This window comes from Phoenix dactylifera, chromosome 3 (assembly GCF_009389715.1).
Source record: "Phoenix dactylifera cultivar Barhee BC4 chromosome 3, palm_55x_up_171113_PBpolish2nd_filt_p, whole genome shotgun sequence".
Classification (NCBI taxonomy): Eukaryota; Viridiplantae; Streptophyta; class Magnoliopsida; order Arecales; family Arecaceae; genus Phoenix; species Phoenix dactylifera.
In genome coordinates, this window is record NC_052394.1 from 6,438,945 (window position 1) to 6,456,792 (window position 17,848).

The following is a 17,848-nucleotide window of genomic DNA, read 5'->3' on the forward strand; positions in this document are numbered from 1 at the left end:
ATTTGTATTTTCTACTATTTAATTTTTTTTTGAGAAATATAAGTTTGATGGGCATGCAGGTTGCACTAGCTATGGAATGCTGTAGATGGCATGCAACGCTGCAAGGTGTGGAAGTTCATAAAACCAACACGTAAAAGTAGGCTTTGGGTGTTGTAAAAGGCGTGCAATAATGCTGCATGCATGCCCAGAGATGATCTGGATGCATGATGCATGCAAACACAGGAGGCGGTTTGGCTATCCACCAATGATGAGTGTTGGGGGAAAATCCAAGTCGTCTCGGAACAAAGACGCCGACCAGAAGGCGTCCGACCAGAAGGCGCCAACCTTATTACGCTCGAACTAAGGGCGCCCGACTCGGCAACTGCCTCGGCTCGGCACCCGACCAGGCGCTGAATTCCGAAATGCCTTGCCTAAGTATTCGACCCCAGCTTAAGCCCTTAAAGGAGCCTTACTCCAGATACTCAATCTCACCATATCCTGCTACCGTCGTCAAGCCATAAATACACATGGCCTTTGCAGGCCTCCGGCACACCCGATCATTAATGCGCGTGGCCTCTGCAGGCCTTCGGCGCACTCAACCATTAAATGAATATGGTTCATGATGATCTCCGGTTCACTCAACGATTAAAGCGTATGGCTTCTGTCGTCTACGGACGTCGAGCCTCTTGCGGCAAACCCACTTAATCGCTGATGATGGCATGACTCGACGACGACTTGAGGGCTCCGGCCTGATCTCCAACAGCAACGGTGTTGACTCACACGATCGAACATTAATTCTACTGCATGCCAGACTGTACGACAGGCCGATTGCCCCGTCACATCATAGGTAACCCAGCTCCCTCTATAAAAGGGGAACTCCCCCATTTGAGGAGAGGGAGGACTCCGACTTCTTACCGCTATCTCCATCCCCATACAGACCCCTGACTGACTTAACCATCGGAGGGCCGGCGCCGGAGAGCCCGGCCACCGGCTTCTTGCAGGTCTCCAGGAGGACGCCGCCCGCCGACGCGCCGCCACCCAGGTAGCGGAGCTCCTCTTCTTCAGCCGACGGCCGGCCCCGGGTCCAATTTCCAGCAACAGTGAGTCAGGCATGCAGGATGCTGCACATCACATGTACTATAGCCATCCATGCCTCAGTGATGGGGCATGCACTTATGGCGAGCTAAACCCATTCTGCCAGGATGATGATGCACATCCTGGGAGGTTCAGGCTTTTGCTATAGAAGGCATGCAGAGTATTACAAGGTATGGAAGTTCATGAAATTAATAAATCGAACGAGGCATGACACTCGCATCTTATTTACGCTAATATTGCCTTGATACATGCAACTAACTTGAAATAAGGAGTCATATATATATATATATATATATATATGTGGGGCATAAACAAAATTTCGCCGCAGTCTAAAACGGGAGAATCTCTGTGACCCATAGAATTGTCTTCCTTTCCAAGGCAGCTGGTCCACAGTTTTGAAAAGAAAACCTCGGGATTAATTGTTTGAAATTTGAATGTCTTCATTTCTTGGGAATCCAAGTAAAAAGGATTCTAGTTTATTTGACCCGATGCTCTTTTTGAGGGAGTGTTCATACAATAAATTGGCGCCCAAGTTCTCGAGCACATTCCCTGCCTTTCTTCCCATCACCAATGGATCTCCTTTGACTCGCTTTTCTACAATTTCGGTATCTGTGTATTATTTTCTATTTTCCTGTATTAATATTTTTCTTCTTGCTATATGCACCTTAGGTTAAGTTTGCCAAATAACAATGGAATATTCTGCATTCTTCTAACCGTGTTAATTTTATATCTTTTAAATATTTTTGCCTCTTCTCATATTTAACCGACTTCCTAATGCAATGATTGATTCCCTAGCGACAAAATTGAGCGAGAAGAAGATGAAGTGAATGAGGAAAGATGGAGTCTCAAAACTCATTGACAGTTTAGTACATTTTTATTGTTTGTTCGATTTGTCCAAACGGACAACATCTTTTATATAGTTAAAAAAGATAGAGATTAGTATGCAAATATGAATAATTTCGGAGATTGATTTGCAATAAATCTTTAAAATAATGGTTGTTATAACAGTCTTGGATTTTCTTATATATAATAATTGAAAGAAAGATAGCAACTATTGGCTCACAAATGAAGGTTATTTGGCACTTGCATTGTTTTTTGCTAAAACATCATTTTCCAAAACTTCACTTAAAAATGTTTGCATTATAAAAAAATATTTATTATTGAAATGTTTATTATTGGTGATTTTTCATTAATTCCATTATAACAGAAATAACTATTGATTTGAATAATAATATTCTTTTTTGGTTATTATTTGCTATTTTTCATCTCAATTACAACAATCATTATAATAATAAATATTTGAATATTAAACAATTCCAAACTGTACATAATGCGCCTAATAAAGGCTATCATAATTGTTACAACAATCAGTAATAGTTTCAATAAAGATATATTATAACAGAATAATCAAGAGCCTCTTATGTCACTTCCAAGCTGCCGTGTCACCTCCATTCTTCCACCATTGCTGACATTTATCAGCCTCTTGAGATTCTCAAACTACAATTTTAATATTCTATTTGAGATCCTTTTTTCTATTTATGTTATTTGTTTTTTATATTTATCCATCCAATGTAGAAGTTGATAATCTACGTTACGTTACTGCACCTGGCTCTGTAGTCTTTGCAAGCACAACTTCCACCGTTCTAACATAAAAAAGATGGCTCCATCTTAAGTTTCGTCATCTGCAAGTTATGCAACAACAATCATAAAACCCCTTTTTATACGTCCAGATTGAATTAAACTCAACCAAAAATCATTTCATTCACTTCAAGTTTTTCTAGAAGTTGAAAAGAAAAACATCGATAGCTAAAGAGCACCACCATAAACTACAGCAGAAGCACGGAAACAGAAACGAACTAAATCATAACAGCAAAGAAGAAATAACCACAACAATCACATCCTCGCGGCCCATTCACCTCAAAAGCCATAAACACCAAAAACAAGACTACCCTGCAATCTCCATAACATATAAAATACATCCTCTTAGTTTAACAATCCTTTTCATTACATGTTGACCTCAGCCAGTTCTTAGTTTGTATTTTCTACTGGGGTTTCTTGAGATCTTTGGAAACATCGCAGGTTCCAATGATGACCAAATGGAGCTACAGTTCTGTTTCTGATACATCAAACGTAAGGATGTCAGGCTATAACAAACTAGTTTACTAACATTAAGTTTATCTTGTCCAGACGCACCAAATACTATGTAGTAATTGCTAGTGAGAGCTCAGATTGATCAGTAGTACATGTGCATCAAGCTCATCTAAATAAATTAAAAAACGAGTTGCTTCGTTGCTCTTCTCTATTCTCAATCACCACTTATGATGGAGGGAAACAAAAGAATTACAACAGCGGCATGAAGTGAGCTCGAAAACCTTTAAATATCGGAGATCGCTTCATGACATCCAATCATCATCTGGCCTACATGGGGCTATCCCAAACTTCTCTATAGTTCCAACAGAAAAGGCTTCTCATGAACTTCCTAAGCTGAAATGAGTGTGACTATAAACTCTTTTTGCATGTTTCACTCTGCAAATTGTGCAGAACTTCATAGCTCATCATGACCAGAGGGTTGACTTGTGTTCATATCTTCAAGTTTCTGCTGCAGTTCCTGTCACAGATACCAGGATTTCCCTATAAGATTCAAGTCACAAGAGGAGGCAAATCATAATAATCAAGATCGAGCAAGTACCTTTAGCTTCTCTTCTAGACATACGGCTGGAGTTGAAAGTATAGCTACATACCTGATACGGGCAACATTAAACATGAGAAAAGATTCTTATGAGAAGAAAGGCTAGCGAGATGGAAGATATGCATACTCGCATCGGCTTGGTTCATCAATGTCCGCAAGCTCATCTTTCAATCCACACCTAAGTCTCACCTGTATAAAACTTGAGCAATCAGAACTATTGCCTTAACAAAGCTCAGACAAGGTTGATTAGGGAATTCAAACAATACCTTTAGACTTCTATCGGGGCCATTCCAACACCTATCTCCATTGGAAAATAACATGACTCTGTATGACTCCTCAAATTTATCCCAGTGCCTGCTTAAATAAAATGAGATAACATCCAACCACATCGACTAGACTATACTTTCATCTTGCTAGAATGTGGCATGAGTGCTACCGTGCCATACCGTAATATGATCCAGGAGCTTCTAGTAACATTATATTTCTTAGAAGTTAAAACATATAAAGATCCTAGGAAAGACCCATAGAGGGCCCAAGATATTCAAATACAGGTTAAGTTAGGCCAAGTTATGCAGCTCTCAATACCCTACCCTTAGTGTCATCTCTACATATTCTCTTTTGATGTGATTAAAACATTCTATTCTTATAATTGTCAAAGAAGACTTCATTTCAAAGACAAAAAAGGTCCCAAACTAAGACACCAATAAGTACTTGGTATAACAGTCAATAGTCACGGCTTCTATATCATTATTTTTAATGCTTCTATGGACACAAATGAACGTTGAAATGTCAAAGAACATGAAGGCCCTTCAGCTAGTATACTGTTGGTATCTAATGTGAAAATTTCTTATTAAGTGTTGAGAGCACATTTGTCAAGGAGGATGAGTTATCAATGAGATATATTTTTTTGATATAAACAAAGAATCTCAAGAACTTACCCCAATCGGGTGGAACTGTGCCCTTCGACCTGGGAGGCTTTCTTAAATGGACAGACCTTATAAGTGTACCTACCGACAAGAATTTCCAAAAGCCACAATTATATGATTAAAAAAAAAAAGAACAGCAATGCAAGTTCATCATAAGAACAACTAAAAGGAATGTTGTATATAGTATACATACTTATTCTGCTTGCTCTCAAAGCAACGATCATAGAATGAATAAAATTCTTTATCCTTGCCTAGCAAGAAAATACCCAACTTCAGAAAACTGTTGCTGTCTGTCTAACTCAAGCCATGAACATGACCATATTCATGCATAAATGATCAAAGAAATATAACAGAACCAATGTATTTTACAAACTACTTATTCTGCACTTACAAATTAATATAAACACATAAGATTCATAAGGTCTATCACCTTATAGACAACCATATTATGACAACATAGAAGTTTTTCTATTTGCACTATCATCAAGCATTAACAAAGTTGTGCATTTGATCTCGTGGCCTAAAAGTCAGTTTACTGCACTATCACAAGCAGCTTGAAAAGCAAGCCTACCTGCTAATTGACAACTAAAAAGGTACCTCTGCTCATCCGAGCCTCTTTAGACATATAAAACCTTTTAGGCAAAAATATGCTTGCAACCCTGTGATGTTTCTGAAGTGCATCAGTGCACATGGTATGGAAAAAATCTCTGCAGCCTCACATCTCACAATAGTTTTGTCTCACAATTAACAGGGGGTGGTGATCATATTAATTTTCCAATCAGCATACCTATTACATGTAAAGAGAGCTGCAAGATTGTTTATATAGTTTCGACTTTGGAGGATGTTTCTTCTATCCTTAATATGTCTTTTCTATCCTTCATTTTTATTCCTGTTTTCTTTGATTCTTGTAATATTCTTAAACCCAGAAGAAAACTTTAAATAATTAAAAGATATCCAGCTCGGTATGGAAGCACCTAATCAAAGGGAAACTGCGCATACATCAGCTGCATGGCTAAAACCCATGGCTTAATTTGGTCACATCATGATCGATCAAAATCAGCCAGCAATTTATTTTCAGTCATCAATTATTATATGCTTTGATGAAGATTTTGGCGCATAGAAGGGTGCCTTTAAGAAGAAAAAAAAATGAAAATGTTTCACTTCTCTCCAACTATCAACTTTGCCTAGCTCTCTCTCAGTTTCTTTGTCACTGCATGGTATCAGGCTATGATATGTTCTTGTACATTTTGTACATTTGCATTTATGTATCTCTTGTTAGCCATTTTGGTGTTAATAGTGGACATTTTACCATTTATATCATAGATTGGACAAAAGAATTGCATTATACATGCCTTGTGTATCTTGCAAGGACATGCTGTAGTTGTGGGCTGCAATTTTACATCTTCAATATTAAACTACAAGCAGCCTCAAAGGGAACTAATAATTTAAGTTACTAACCACTATTGAGTCAAACCAAGCATATCATATGAAGTGATCTTGGTGTGGAATTTCATAATGGTGGAGGATGGTGAACTAGATGAGTCTCAAAAATTTCGTGTCCTCATGGATCTCTAATTCTCTTTGCCGTAACCTTGGATAAAGCCACAAGTCCACATACACAACCTCTCAACAACAAAAGGCAAATGTCCTCCTAAACACTGCCCTGAGGCTGATCATGTTGAAGAGAGCATTGAAAAGGTAGGAAACTATGAGCTTATGTTGCAACCACACATAATATGCATATGAGAGCACAGGCAAGATATTTAAAAGTATAATATGATAAAAAAAAATCAGAACAAAAACCTCTAGGAAATCTAACACTGCATGATAATTATCAAAACCTAACCTCGCCCCCCCCCCCCCAACCTTTGATGGTAAAGCAGGATGATATTCACTATGACAAAAAAAAATCTTATCATATTCACACTGACTTCACAAACATGCCAACATGATGTACCAATGAGAACAGACGCTCATGACTAAATCAACTTCTTACTGTAACTTACCAAAATCATGTTTCAGCTTTTCATTCAGACTGGATATTCTTGACTGAATTTTGGACAACTTCGAGCTTAAGTCATCATATTCCTTTCGGACAGTAGCAGCTTCTGGATAAATTAAAACACAAGATTGCATGATTCTCATCGCCACTCGTATGATTTTGCAAAGAAAAAATAATACCTGATATGTTCACTGGACGTCTGAAAAGGCTGAAAGCTTGAAGAACATTATTGACAGTCTGTTGAATCTTGTCCAGCCATGATGAGCTACCAGAGACAGTTAAATCTAAAAAGAAATGGACAACGATTAGCACACACATAAACACCTCTAACATGTTTTCTAAGCACTAAACAGTTAAGTGTCAGAGTGATGGAAAATTATGGTTGCTCTCTTGGGAAAACTAGAAAGAAAAACCTGAATAGTCAGCTTTGTCATCTTCATCAGAACTGTAGGCACCAGTAGGCTCTTCATGATCCTCTCCAAATTCTGTATGTGGGTCATCTTCCAAATCATCATCCTCAAACTTATGATCTTCATCACTATCTGAATTATAGCCATCATGATTTTCTTCTGATTCATCTTCATCATGTTCATGTCCTTCTTCTTTTGCTGTATTAACTTCATTGTTTTCTTCTGTAGCATCTTCCTGAGTCCAGCGAGACGCTACAAGACGACCCAGCTCTTCTCTCGACAATCCTTCAGTGCTGTCAGAAACTGGCCCCTGCAAGTTTAGAACATAGATGGTTAATGCCAAAATACCAATCCATGAAAATTGACATGTAGACTCTAGCAGGAATTCATAAACAGAGTTCTTTCTTCTGATGTGAGCAGCTAACAAACCATAAATCAATACAAATATCTGAAGCAGCAACAGCACACACTTCAAACCGGTTTTCATTTTGTTTCATAAGAGAGCAAACCAAGGATCCATATTAAATGCATAAGGTTAACAAAGAAAATAATGTGATTATTCTAGCAAGAGAGGAATCAACTTCCTTTCAACTTCAATTGGTTCTTCATTGATCTTGTTGTTAGATAACAGATATCCTAATATTGGCTACAAATATATTTCAAACAACAGTTTTTTCACATATAAGTTCGTAAAATTTTTAAAAAAAATGTAGGAAATTATAGATGCAATATCATGTAATTAAATTCTTGATACCCTGAGTTACCTAGTACATCTGACATCTTGCAATCATTGCTCATGACATCATACTTCCATCAAATGTTGGCCCTTCCATGATTAATAGAACAAGATTTATTCAAGCAGAAAACTGAACTACAATGGAAACAAATGCAACTAATCACAGAAAACTGAACTTTTCCAGATTTAATATCCCATCTCTAAATCCGCCATCTTATTATCATTGCTTGAGACATCATGTTTCAATCAAATATTGGCCCTTCCATGACTAATAGAACAAGCTTTGTTCAGGCACAAAACTAAAGCACTATTGAAACAAATGCAACTAACAAGAGAAAATTGAACTTCTCCAGATTTCATATCCCATTTCACAAATTACCTTAGGAACTCTCAATTATTTCTACTGTTTCTTGCTGAACACGTGATGACAAAAAAATATGCCTTGCATATGGACTGTACTTATAGATTAAATTGTGAGGATGTGTACCTAAATATTTTTCCATTATCAATTAAGGATGGCATGAAGCAATAAGTAACATCATTCAGATATTTCAAATGTCATGTGATGAAACAAATACAATAAATGTTATGATTTAAGCCCTTGACTACATGTAGAATTTTCAATAGCACAAGCAGGCTTAGGCTTGAGAGAGAAATATGTGCCTGAAGGCCCTGAACCTCTGAACTCCAGTTGAAATAAGTTTTTAAAAGTGCAATTAGTTCAAAGTACAAAAAATCCTTACACAGAAACATGTTGACAAAAAAAATATATACGTCTAGCCTACTATATGATTCACTACTGTGCAAGTCTAATGAGAAGATGAAGGGACATCTTTTGGTTTTCCCTTTATGAGCATGTTGACAAGTTTGCCGCACATGTATTACAAATAAATTTGATGATAATCAAATTCAGAAATAATTCTGTGAAGTTTCTGGTTCTTACCCATCAAGGTTTTTTGTCAAAATGTGAACAACCAACACAACTAGTAAAGTTATCTCAAAGATATTTTAGATAGTTGAACAAGTTCGACATCAACACTCGACTGGAAAATCTGCTGCAGTTTGACTTGGTGAATATATCTAAGACACTTCAATTCTTCAGAATGAAGGTTGGAAGAACAAAAATTGATAAAATGGAAGCATCAAGAATCATGATTTTGTATTACCTGTTCTGCAACATGCTAATAGAAAATTACAAAAGAACATGGAAAATAATCATTTTCCATGTACAACTACATATTCTGTGAAACAACTAGGAGTTATATAAAACTGTTACCTGCTTTTCCACATGACTGAAAGATGACCCGTCACTTCTACCATCAGCCTCATGTCCAGATTTGGCTATAGTGTCATCATGATCATCAGCTACCTGCTTCAACAAGCATGAAAACAAATGCCAGTGAGAAAAAGAAAAGCGGGACATCTTATCGTTAAAAATTAATACAAAAACTTTCAGATACCTTTCCCACTGCTTGATTATCAGATATCTCAGTTTCAGTAGTATAATCATTTTTGTCTTCTACTGCAGAATCATGGTGATCTTCCATTGCATCCTGTTAATAAAGTCCAGAATTAGGCTTTAGCAAAGAGGGTGTTACACAGCCATGAACCCTAGAAGAATATGCACAACGTAAAACCATTAAGCAACTGGTGGCAACTGAAAGGTCTTTAGAGTTTAAAACAGAGGCAAGATGATTAATTAGGCAAAGATATAGCAGCAAACTTGAGTCCATCCACTGTGTAGCTGAGTATTGGCCTTACAGCAGACGCCAGCAGATTGGGTGAGGATCTAGTAGCTAAAACCTGTAGAATGAAGATTCAAGGCCAAAGCCTGGTCTGTCAAGACCAAACAGGCCTTTACTACTTTTTTGGGGCACATATTCACTCAACTTCTTAAACTAGTTGCAGTATTAATTAGAACATATCTCACCACTAGCAAATCATTTTGGTTTCTGGGCAAAGTCAAGCAGGGGTTTTCATAGAAGGGATCTTAACTAGGTAGCAATTTGAGTCAATAAATAAATAAACAAATAAAGGTCTGGTCAAAATCAGGCCCTAAAATATAGAGCCAAACTTAGATAAACAAAGTGCTAACAACCTAGCAGCAGCACTGAGCTAAATGACAGGCACTTAGAAAAAGCATGGGACAATTTATTAATATTAACTTAAGTGTAAAGTTTAAGAACAGAATAGTGGCTTTTCAAGAAGAACAAGATTGTGCAACATCGACAGTGTAGACACTATCAATGTTATCCTCTGAATTTCACTGTCAGGTCTGATGTCTGAATTTCCTGTGTAATGCCTTAATATCTTCATCTCTTGCATTTTACCAATTCCCTTTTTCGTGACAAATTTTAAATATTCATCTTGGCCAACCAAACTGCATCTAGTAGGATGGTCTTAAACCTATTAACACAGAAACAGGCAGCTAAATCCTGAAACAGCAGCTGATAAGAAAATTAAAAAATGGAAAAGGAAAATACCTAGATGGGACATGATATACCAACTATGACTGCAGAGAACATTGTTCACTTAATTATGACCACTAGCAAGTATTATACTGGTGGGATCATGGAATGCCGTACCGGCCCGTACCGGCCGGTACGGGCCGGTCCGGCCGTGGACCGGTACCGGAACGGATAAAAAACCGGTATTTTCCGGTTTTTTATCCGAACCGGCCGGTACGGGGCGTACTGGCCGGTTCGGAGCCCGTACCGGCCGGTTCCGGCCTCGTACCGGTGCGAACCGGCCGGTTCGCACCGGTACGATTTTTTTTTTTTTTTAGAACCACAGCGCCGCGCGCTGTGGTTTTTGAAACCACCGCGTACCGGCCGGTACGGGACCGGTACCAACCGGTACGTACCGAACCGGACCGGTACCGTACCGGTCCGGCCGGCCACCGGTACGCCGACCGGTACCGGTACGGCGAACCTTGGGTGGGATAGTGGGGTATCCAACTGTCCTGAGTGTTAGGAGAGGATGAGTCAGTCGGAAAATGAACCGGAATACGACAAGACATCCACCATCCCAAGTGTGGAGATGCAGGGCATCCCTTCCCACAGGAAACTGGGATAGGCCGGCCCCACGGTATACAAAACCTTGACCAATAATATATACTTTGAAAATTAAATTAAAAATCTTTAAAATTCTAAGTTGCAATCAAAAGGTATATTGGAGTCCCTCTGTGTAAGAGTAAGATCACTCATAGATTGTTGAAATGATCATCTTTACCTGTTAAACAGACACCACTGGCAGTAGTGCCAAGTTGTATGCAAAGCATGCAATGCAGCACTGTGGATTCACATCTTATGCATTGAAAATCAGGAAGCAAAAGTACAATAAACAATTCTCACATGCTGCTTTAAGAAATTAAAATGGTAGTATATTAGCATAATAATAATTGGTTTCCTTGCTGACTCACTGTTGCATTTTGGTGAGAGTTCCTTTAGTATCTTATAGCAGGTTTTAGTACATTTAGCTGAAGAGTTTGTAAAGGATATGTTCAAGCCGTACTTTAAGACTGGTGGTAAAGCATAAAACTCTGTGAACATAAATTGTAAAAAATTGACTAGATAATGCACCAAAAACCACATTGAATGAAGCAGTGCAATAAATACATCGACCTGATTATGTAATTCTGGAGCCTGATCGGTGCTATCATGTGAAGATTCCTTGGATGCTTTCTTTAACTCATTAGCTTTTGTTTCAGATTCTTTGAGCCTCTTTTCTTCCTCTTCCTTTTTTTTATGTTCTTCTTCCTCTGCCTTTTCAATTCGTTCTTTTTGCTCTGCATGGAAGGTCAAGAAAAAGCTTCTGTAAGAAAAGGGGCCAGTTCATAGATTTTACACTGTCAAACTTTCTTGTTCAAATTATTCAAACAAATAATAACAACAGAAAACCTTTAAGCTTCTGAACAAGCTCTTCGAGTATCTTCTCTTCACTTCTAAGTTTTGACAATTCGGCTTCATCTTTAGCAAATGCTTGTTTTGCTTTTTCTACTTCCTGCTTCCGAATAGTAACTCCATTCTGAAATGTTGCTATCTTCTTCTGCAGTTTCTCCCTGGCCACTTTACCGGCCTCCCAACATGTGTTTGGACAGTTCACATTGCCATTATATTCATCACTCCCATCACAACAATCTGCATGTAATGATATAAGGTGAAAAAAAGGGGGATCAAGAACTATAAAACTGCAGTACCGAAGATTACAGTGGAATGTACTTGTGAAGACACCACAAAATAATCAAAACTCAAGAACATAACTTATGATAAAAGCAATTAGTTGCACCAGATTAATCCAGCTCAATAAAATGTTAAACAATCTGCCATCATATGAAATCTGTTTCTTGCACAAACCCTATGTTAGAAATCTCTCTCACACACATTTAAATCATTGTATATTAATCTATGAAAGGGAAGTTACAGATTGAGGGAAACACTTGTCAAAATAACTTGATAGAGCATATAATGATATGCATGAAATTGCCAGTTATGGCATTTCATGGGATCTAAACTTAATTGCAATAACAAATGGGCTACAAAGACAACTTTCATCAATTTAGTAGCTGGCTCATACTAAGGATGCAATAAGCTACAAGATGCAAGACCTATGGAGCTCCTAGGCTATAAAGTTAACAACCCCACAATATGAGCACCAACCTTGGCTTACATAGAACAGATCTAATCATCCAACAAATCCATGCAACTTCTAGAGGGGGGAAAAACTCTTGCTAACCCAGACCTAACATGTCTCAATAATCATATGTAAGGTCGGCGGAATCGGTACCGGGATCTGTAGCAGTTGCCCTGCGGTATAGTATGGTATGGTATTATGCCGTGCCAACTTGTGGTGTATCGACAAAAGAGAGCCAGAGAGGGAAGGGGAGAGGGAGAAGGAAAGAGAGAAAAAGAGAGAGAAAGAGAGGGGGGAGGGAGAGGGAAAGGGTGGAAGGGGGGGGAGAGAGGGAGGGAAGGGGGGAGAGAGAGGGAGGGGAGGGGGAAGAGAGAGAGAGGAAGAGGCCTTTCGAGCCTCCTCACCTCCGGCCGCGGCGTAACAAAAGGGAGGAAGAGAGAGAGAGAGGGAGAAAGGAAGAGGAAGGAAGGAAAAGAGAGAGGCCGGGAGAGGGAGACGGTGAGGGCTTTCAAGCCCCCTCTCCTCTAGCCGCAACATAACAGGGGCGGAGCCCCTATTTCAAGATGAAACTGAGGCTCCGACCCCTTTTTTTGAAATAGGGGCTCCAACTTCGTTTTTAAAAAAATTAAGAAAAAGAGCCAAAGCCCCCGTTTTATTTTGAAACAATGGCTCCATCCCTGTTACGTTGTGGCCGGATGAGAGGAGTCTCCTTCTCTCTCTCTCCCTCCCTCTCCTTCTCTCCCTCTCCCTTCCTCCCTCTCCCTCTCTCTCTCTCTCTCTTCCTATCCCCCTCTCTCACCAGTTTCTCGAACTGAGGGGCAGAATTATATTAGTCCGCCTCCAATGCGGCTCAGTGCGCCTTGAGCCAAGCAGTTCAGAATGGTACTGCCTTCCAAGATCATATAGTTGTGATCAAGCCAAGACTACCATTGGGAGCCTTAACCATGATCTTTAAGAAATGTTTCTCCACCTTGCAGAATTGGAATTTTAATCCTTTTTTTTGTAAATATTGCAATTAGGGGCTAGCTTTGCTGGGACCTTCCTCACCAATTCTTCCACATTATCTTAGGCCTTCTCTTCCTTTTTGGCCCTTCAACCCAACACACTCTCCTTACTAGGACCTCAATAATTCTAAGTTCTACACTTCTTTGATGCCCTTATATTCCATGTTATTCTTTCTAAACTGAAGATCAATTTGACAATCTTAGTATACTCATTTTCTCTGCTTGAACCCTTCCAAATTGCAATCTATGACATTTAGGAGTTCATTATTGTCCAATAATTTTTTCCTAGTCTCAAAGATGTCGAGTGATCACGAAACACTTCAAAAGTATCACTCTATGTCAAACAAGTTCTCTAATTTGACTTCATTATCGGTATATCTCCACTCTTTCATATGCTAAATCAAATATTACTACAATGATAAAGCATCCTTTTCTTTCAGCAAAATGATTAATGATTAAAATCATCTATTGATCAAATCTAGGCCACGGCCTAAACATTATTTACGTTTTCACTAAAAATAGCATTTGCATATAATTTACATCTAATGACATTATAGACAACTATTCTCCAAATTTCACCCCAAAAAATCACCTGTTCAACCTAAGTCTTCTTCTATCAATCAATACTACATAATCTACAAATATAATAAATCAAGGAACTTTCTTTTGAAAATTAGCAGCAAGTTCATCAACAATAGGTGCAAACAACATATATGTCCTTAGGCCCAACCCTTAGGCCCAATCTAGTTCCTAGATAGCTAATCAGAGGATGGCTAATATTTTAAACATTAGTACATCGTTTAACTAGTTAATCATGAAGCTGAGAAAAACTATTATTTGGTTGTTGCTCAATTAACCACACATTTTTGCTGAGATGGGAAAAATGCTATTGGGTAGGACAAAGCATGAGTTAAGTGGTTGAGTAACAATTTTGGATTAGAGCTGATCACGAGCCTCGGGCCTAAACTTTATTCATTTTTAATCGAGCTTCGAGCCGGGCCTATTTAAAAATGGAGCTTTTCTGTGCCCAAGCCCAGCCCATGATCAGGTCTATTTTGGATTATATGGACAAAAAAAGGTAGTAATCAAGAAAAGTAAAAGGTGAGGGGAAAAGGGTGAAATGGGGAAAAATAATGAGGAGAGGGGAGCTTAATCAGGTTATTAATGTTATTTTTCCCTCCTCACTGAAACATCTTTAACCAGGTTAGCCAGGTAAATTGGCCCAAAAAGTGGTGGTGTTTAGTTGGTAGATAGATAACCACCCCCTAACCAGTAGTTACAGGCCTCAGTGTAGTTCCACCAAGATTGAATCACTGTTATGGTGCAATTTCTTCTAATGACTTCCCTTTGCCCCTTCATGCATGTCATTAACATGAGGGCCAGATTAAACATTATGTTTGATTGCTTTAGGAAGGAATTCAAAACAGCATGGAATTCATGCAAAGACAGAATACTTAAAGGCTCAGAAGCCCATGCCTTGATGATTTTCAAAATCAGGGATGTCCATATTGTGCAATGCAGCTATAGGAATGAGAACAACTGAGGGAAAAAAGAGACTAAGATCACCCTTGAAATAGTGGACTTGAAAAATCCAACCACAAAATAGTATTAAATATTATTTTTCCTCTTACTGTGAATTGGTGCTTTAGCGGTTACAGTAAAATTAAAGTAATGTAGCAACAAACGTCACACTTTTCTCATATTACGTGTTATCAGTAAAGATCAAGAAACCACTTCTGGAAAATGGGCCCTATTTTAAAATAATAGATAAATGAGCATATAAAGCACGGGCGGTAAACAGAACGGTTCTTACCACATATACCATCATTCACTCGAGAAGAGAAGATTGTCAGAGGAATGTGACCCGCATTCCGGCAATAGAATTTCCCTTGCGGACACGCTGATGTCCCTGCAGGACAACACAACATAACCCACCCGATCAAAGATCCATTAGAGAGAAAAAAACCCTAATCAAAAATCAAGAAACACTAACAATAGCCCCTACAAATCCCAGTAAACAGACATCTCATGAAGCTCAAGAAAATGACAAAAAAAAGGAATAAAATTAAAAATCGCTGACCGGGTTCGTCGGTTCCATCCGGGCAGTCGCAGAACTCGTCGTTTAGCTGTTCTTTCGGGAATTTTTTCGATCCATCCTTGCATTTGATCACATCCGATTTATAATAACTCAAATCTGACGCATCGAAGCATTAAAATAATCCGAAAACTCGAGGAAAAATAAGTAAATTCAAAAAGGAAAAAAAAAAGGGAAGAGGCGATCGAGAGGGTTACCTTGAGGAGCTATCCCCAACGATTCCCTCGACGGAATCGAGGCCGACGCGGAGATCCAAATCAATAGAAGACACGAGATCGTCAGGGAAATCCGGAGACGACCTCCCATCGATGGCTTTTATGGAGAGCACTAGGGTCGTCCAAAGAGAGGAAGACGAGAGAGAGAGAGAGTATGAGTTCTTTTGTTATTAGACCGCCCGGCGACTGCAGCTTTTGTTGAGCTCCCGACTCCCGCGAGAGAGAGAAAGAGGAGGACCGGCGCGCTAAGCACCGACGGGAAAACTCGAGGTTTGCTGTTCTATTTGGCCGAATAGATCCTGGCCATCTGTTTTTGCTGATTCCTGAGGGGTTGGGGAAGATTTCTTTCCCTATTATGCAGTTGAACGTCCGTCTTTAGATGGAGTTCTTGATCTAGGGTGAAGATTTCTTTCCCTTATCACCCAGATTTGGCCGTGCCTAGTGCGGTTATTAATTAATCCTGATTTTAGAACCTTATAAATTAGCGGAACTTAGCCATTCATTTGACCATTATGGTTTGATTTTTAGTCATGCACATATTTATACAGAATTTATACACACTTCTATTTATATTATATACATTTATATTTATTTTTGTTGTTTATAATTATATATGTATTGGAGATTAAGTATGTGCAACCGTCGGAGGTCAAGAATTAAAGAAACAGATAAATGTAGCCAGATCATTAGAGTGGCTATCAATTTCGGGTCAGTTTGAATATGAAAATTTTATAAAATTCATGGTTGGGCCGGTAAAGTAATCTGTCGAGATTTTTTTCTCATTAACAAAATTCACAGACTAATCGGCTCCAAAGTTATTTATAAGTATTTATTAAACTTAGCCCAACCTATAATCCAATAACTTGATTTGTTATACCGGCCAGTTTATGAATCTTATAAAATTTTTAGTCCAATCATTCAAATTAGTTTTTACTATAAAATTTATATTTGAATATACTAATTTAATTTTGCCAAACATGGCATAATTTAATATTAATGATCATCACCACATGTTCCATCATGATCATTAATATTAAGTTAGCAAGGCACTATTTTAATGTCAGAGTTCGCCATGCGTGGTAGGTTGGCTAGCGGTAGGAACTCGCGGCAGATCCAATCCACGTATTTTGTGGTTCAGTTTGGCACGATATGTCGACATGCAATGTGTACGGCGGCACCTGATTGCAACCTGAACTGCTCCAGAATCCAACACGATTTGTGTCAAAAAAAATCCAACACAGGATGTTGGATGGGATACATTCAAGTAAAATTAAGGTGCGATACATGGTGCGTGCAATATTGCTTGGTGAAATGAGTTCATGTTGGATAGGGACAAGGCGGCTTAATCCAACATAACGCTATCTTGGTCCTACTTCCACGTCCCAGCAGCTGGTTTGGGTGAGACTCATGGTTCTCAAACAACCCGCAAGCTGCATATCCATAAAGCACCATTTTAACCACGACCAACCCATATTACGTTTGCATAGAACTCCTGAACCATGCCTTGATTGCCGTGGAAAAGGTATGCGAATGCCATTATAGCTAAGCTAAGAAGGCTGCAAAATAAATTCAGCTCAGCTATGGAATAGAAGACTAGTCTTTCAGCCTCCGCAGGCATTACTAATACTAGTATTATTACTACTATTTTAATATTATTATTATTTTAATAATATTATTATTGTTAGAAATATTACTATTATTAGTACTATTACTATTATTAGTATTATTACTAGTATTAGTACCACTACTATTATTAGTATTATTGCTATTTTTAAAATTATTAATATTATTAGAATTATTAATATTATTAGTATGATTACTATTATTGGTATTGTTACTATAATTCATATTATTACTGTTACTATTATTAGTATTATTACTATTATTAGTATTATTACTATTATTAATAGTACAATATTACTACAATGTAATATAATATTATTATAATTATAACATAATATATAATTTAATGTCATAATAATCTAATATAATACAACAATATAATGAAATATAATGGATTATAATCTAATCTAGTAATAGATTATATTATATTATTATTAAATAT

General features: G+C 38.1%; 1 protein-coding gene across 1 annotated transcript; it reads right to left on the reverse strand.

Moving 5' to 3' along the window:
- Positions 1–3,003: 3,003 nt before the first annotated feature.
- On the reverse strand, positions 3,004–16,098 carry LOC103701053 (glucosidase 2 subunit beta). Its single transcript, XM_008782997.4, has 16 exons — positions 15,766–16,098; positions 15,554–15,667; positions 15,287–15,382; positions 11,737–11,976; positions 11,461–11,624; positions 9,298–9,390; positions 9,114–9,206; positions 7,105–7,411; positions 6,871–6,975; positions 6,696–6,797; positions 4,883–4,940; positions 4,702–4,770; positions 4,030–4,117; positions 3,891–3,952; positions 3,764–3,815; positions 3,004–3,682 (listed from the first exon to the last, which is right to left on the reverse strand). The coding sequence occupies exons 1-16, from the start codon at positions 15,872–15,874 to the stop codon at positions 3,620–3,622; spliced, it is 1,815 nt and encodes a 604-aa protein (XP_008781219.1). The 5' UTR covers positions 15,875–16,098; the 3' UTR covers positions 3,004–3,619.
- Between the last annotated feature and the right edge of the window lie 1,750 nt (positions 16,099–17,848).